At 41.7% G+C, this 3094-nt stretch overlaps 1 protein-coding gene across 1 annotated transcript in view; it reads left to right on the top strand.

Moving 5' to 3' along the window:
• SOS2 (SOS Ras/Rho guanine nucleotide exchange factor 2) overlaps positions 1 to 1450 on the top strand; it is a gene marked incomplete at its 5' end in the record, with an annotated part of 40988 nt that extends 39538 nt beyond the window's left edge. Inside the window, 1 exon segment of the mRNA XM_017738808.1 lies at positions 7 to 1450. Coding sequence (XP_017594297.1) covers positions 7 to 186 — 180 coding nt within the window.
• Between the last annotated feature and the right edge of the window lie 1644 nt (positions 1451 to 3094).

The raw sequence follows: 3094 nt of genomic DNA on the forward strand, positions 1-3094 counted from the left end.
CGCCGCTGCTGCGTCATCAGCGCCAGCCACAACAACCTGGCCCAGCCGCCCGTGCCCCCCGTGCCGCCCCGGCACAACTCCAGCCCTCAGCTACCAAAACTGCCACCAAAGACTTACAAAAGGGAGCTCTCCCACCCTCCTTTGCACAGACTGTCTTTGCTAGAAAATGCAGAAACTCCTCAATGACCTTAGCCATAGTAGTCATTGACACTGGAATAGTATTTGTAAAGTTCCTCTTTTTTTTTTTTTTTATTTATTCAAAAAAAAGAAAAAAAGGCAGTGTATTTTAGTATTTTCACAAATTATGCTCTTAAAGTGCTGCTGATAAAAAAAAAAAAAAAGGTTTAAATTGGAAAAGAATTCAGACTACACACACTCCAGCCTGTGTGGTTGGACAGCATTACCCTCAGGTGAGCAGCAGCATTGCCTTGGTTCATGTCCTCAGTGCCGACACTTCTGCCAGGACACAAAATAGACCTTTTGCACTGTAAACGACACTAAGTGAATTTAAACTGACATCATTTAATTGCACTGAGCCAAAAAAAAGGTGCGTCTGTGGAATTTTTTTCAAATTTGAGCACTAGTGGCCTTTTTTTTAATTAAGGAAACCCAGCAATGGGATGATCACACTAAACGAGGATACAGAGCGTCACGGATTTGAAACCTCCGGCCACTTGCCTTGGTGTAAGGCTGGAGGTTCCTGAGTGACAGCTCCTGTTCTGGAATATTCTCATGCCATGTCTTAATTGCCATTGATTTGCTGCTGAAGACAAAGAAAAAACAGGTTGAAATCTAAGTACCAAAATATTCGGTTGGTCTTGGTTATTTGGAGAAAGGATGAAGGAGGAGTACCCGTCTCGGATATTGGGGAGGATCCTGAGTACTTCACGTGCATCCTGTTCAGATGTGCCTTTTTTGTTTTGGTAGGCGAAGGTGTCTTAAGCTACAGAGTTTGTCTACTGTTGTGGAGAACAAAGCTATGCGCCTGTACAATTGTTTATATTGTATATTTACAGATATGCTAATCACATGTATAAATTGAAGTTGACTTCGAGGCCTATAACACAGTCTGCTACTCCTGGGATTGCATCCGGCCAGCAGCGTTTCCTCTGGCTTGGGAACAGTCTTGCCTTCCAGACCTAATAACTCCTCCTTTAGATCTACACTTACTCGTGAATCCACTTTGGAAATTGGTAGCATTTAAACCAGCAAACACTTAAAGCTTTATTAAACTTTTTAAACTGATAAGTGAATGGAACTTTTCTTTGCCAGTCAAACTCCCGTGTTTGAACTGGTGCGAGAGTGAGTCGGTTTTACTGGTAGTTCTGTAGCAGCATTTATAAAGTGGCCTTCACAAGCCACATTTTATTTACTGGTTTGTGGCCTTCTACTGTGCTTTGTATCAGAGTTCTTAACAAGATTAATAAATCACCCCAGTCTTAATTTTTAAGAGCTTGAGCAGTGCGTGTTCCTTGCAATGACAAGGTTGGGAATTGCATTTTTGACAACACAAAATGCCCCAATTTTCCATGCTGCTGGTGTCACTTTGGCTCTACTTCTGCCTTTGAGGGTTGGGCCCATCCCAGGCTTCCAAATCAGACTCCAGCTCCTCATCGGTCTGCCTAAACTGCTCCCATTGCGTTGGGCATTCCATTTGGAAAATTCTCCTTCTGGGAAAGGAGAGGAGAGATATGACTGAGGAGAGATGTTAATTAGAAACACCCTGAGTTGGAAGGGATCCACGAGGATCATCGAGTCCAACTCCTGGCCCTGCACAGGATCACCCCAAGAATCCCACAGTTTTCTCCTGGGAAGATGTATTTATTTTTCCATCTGTCTCTCGGACAGTCTCTTTCTACTGCCTGTCCCCTCCATGCTCCGTCCCTGAGGAAGAAGAGAGGGGTGGAATCCATCCACACAAGGGGCGGAACACACATTCTATGGGAAAGCTGCTTCATTTTGCTAAAATAAGGTTCAAGAAGTCCCAAATTTGAGATGCATGAACTGGGAGTGCAGGTAGGAAATGGACAATGACTTGAAAAAGTGGAATTCTTTAGCAGATTCTTTGCACTCTTTTGAAGTCCCCACCGGCAGCTATTGCTAAACAATAATATTTTTTCAGACTTTTGTGTGTTGTTGACGAGGAAAAAAATTCTCTCCCACATTTTAGAATGTACAGATGTCAGCTTTATGCCTTCCTGTACAAGTGTTTATGCTAGAACCATTTTGAATATTCCATAATAGAATATAACACTGCCATGGAAAATGGTCAAAGGCAGCGAGATTCCCACCACTGTGGTTCAAGGAATGCCAAGAGAGCAATAAATTAACATTTCAGTTACTTCATAATTAGAGGGATAGGTAAAAAAAACAACAAAAAAACTGCTGGAGGGGAAAAATGTGAAGTTTGGGTTTGAAGTTAGCTTTTGTGGGAAAAGGCAATTCCCTCAGAAAACAACTGCTCAAGGAAGATGAGCCTCCCTTCAAGAGGAATCTGCCGACCACCACGAGGCCTCTCATTGGTCTAAAAGAAATGAACTAAACTAGTAAAAACCCCTTTCTTCCACATACCCAAGGGGGGTGAAAATGTATTTTAAAATGTTGATGCAGAATCGATTCAGTTGCTTAAAACCTTTTTTGTGAGTTTATTAAAACCTTTTTGTAGGTTTGATTAAAACCTCTTTTGTGAGTTTATTAAAACCTTTTTGTAGGTTTGTTAAGATCTTTTGTGTAGGTTTATTAAAACCTTTTTCACAGGTTTATGAAGACCTTTTCCCATAGGTTTAAGACCTTTTTGTACATTTATTAAGGCCTTTTTAAAATTTATTAAAGCCTTTTTGTACGTTTATTAAGATCTTTTTTGCAGACTTACTAAGACTTTTGTAGGTTTATTAAAACTTTTTTTGTAGGTTTATTAAGACCTTTTGTAAGTTGTCTAAGGGTGGTTTATAAGAAAACCTTCAGGAGGGCTCAGGCTGGAGCTGCTCAGGAGGGATGAGGGAGCGGCTACAGGGAATGAGGTCCTGAGGGCTCCGCGCTCCTTCAGGGACACGGCTGGAGAAATCCTGGAATCACTTCAGCTGGAAAAGTCTCC

The sequence above is a fragment of the Corvus brachyrhynchos genome, unplaced genomic scaffold (assembly GCF_000691975.1).
Source record: "Corvus brachyrhynchos isolate BGI_N302 unplaced genomic scaffold, ASM69197v1 scaffold245, whole genome shotgun sequence".
Lineage (NCBI taxonomy): Eukaryota > Metazoa > Chordata > Aves > Passeriformes > Corvidae > Corvus > Corvus brachyrhynchos.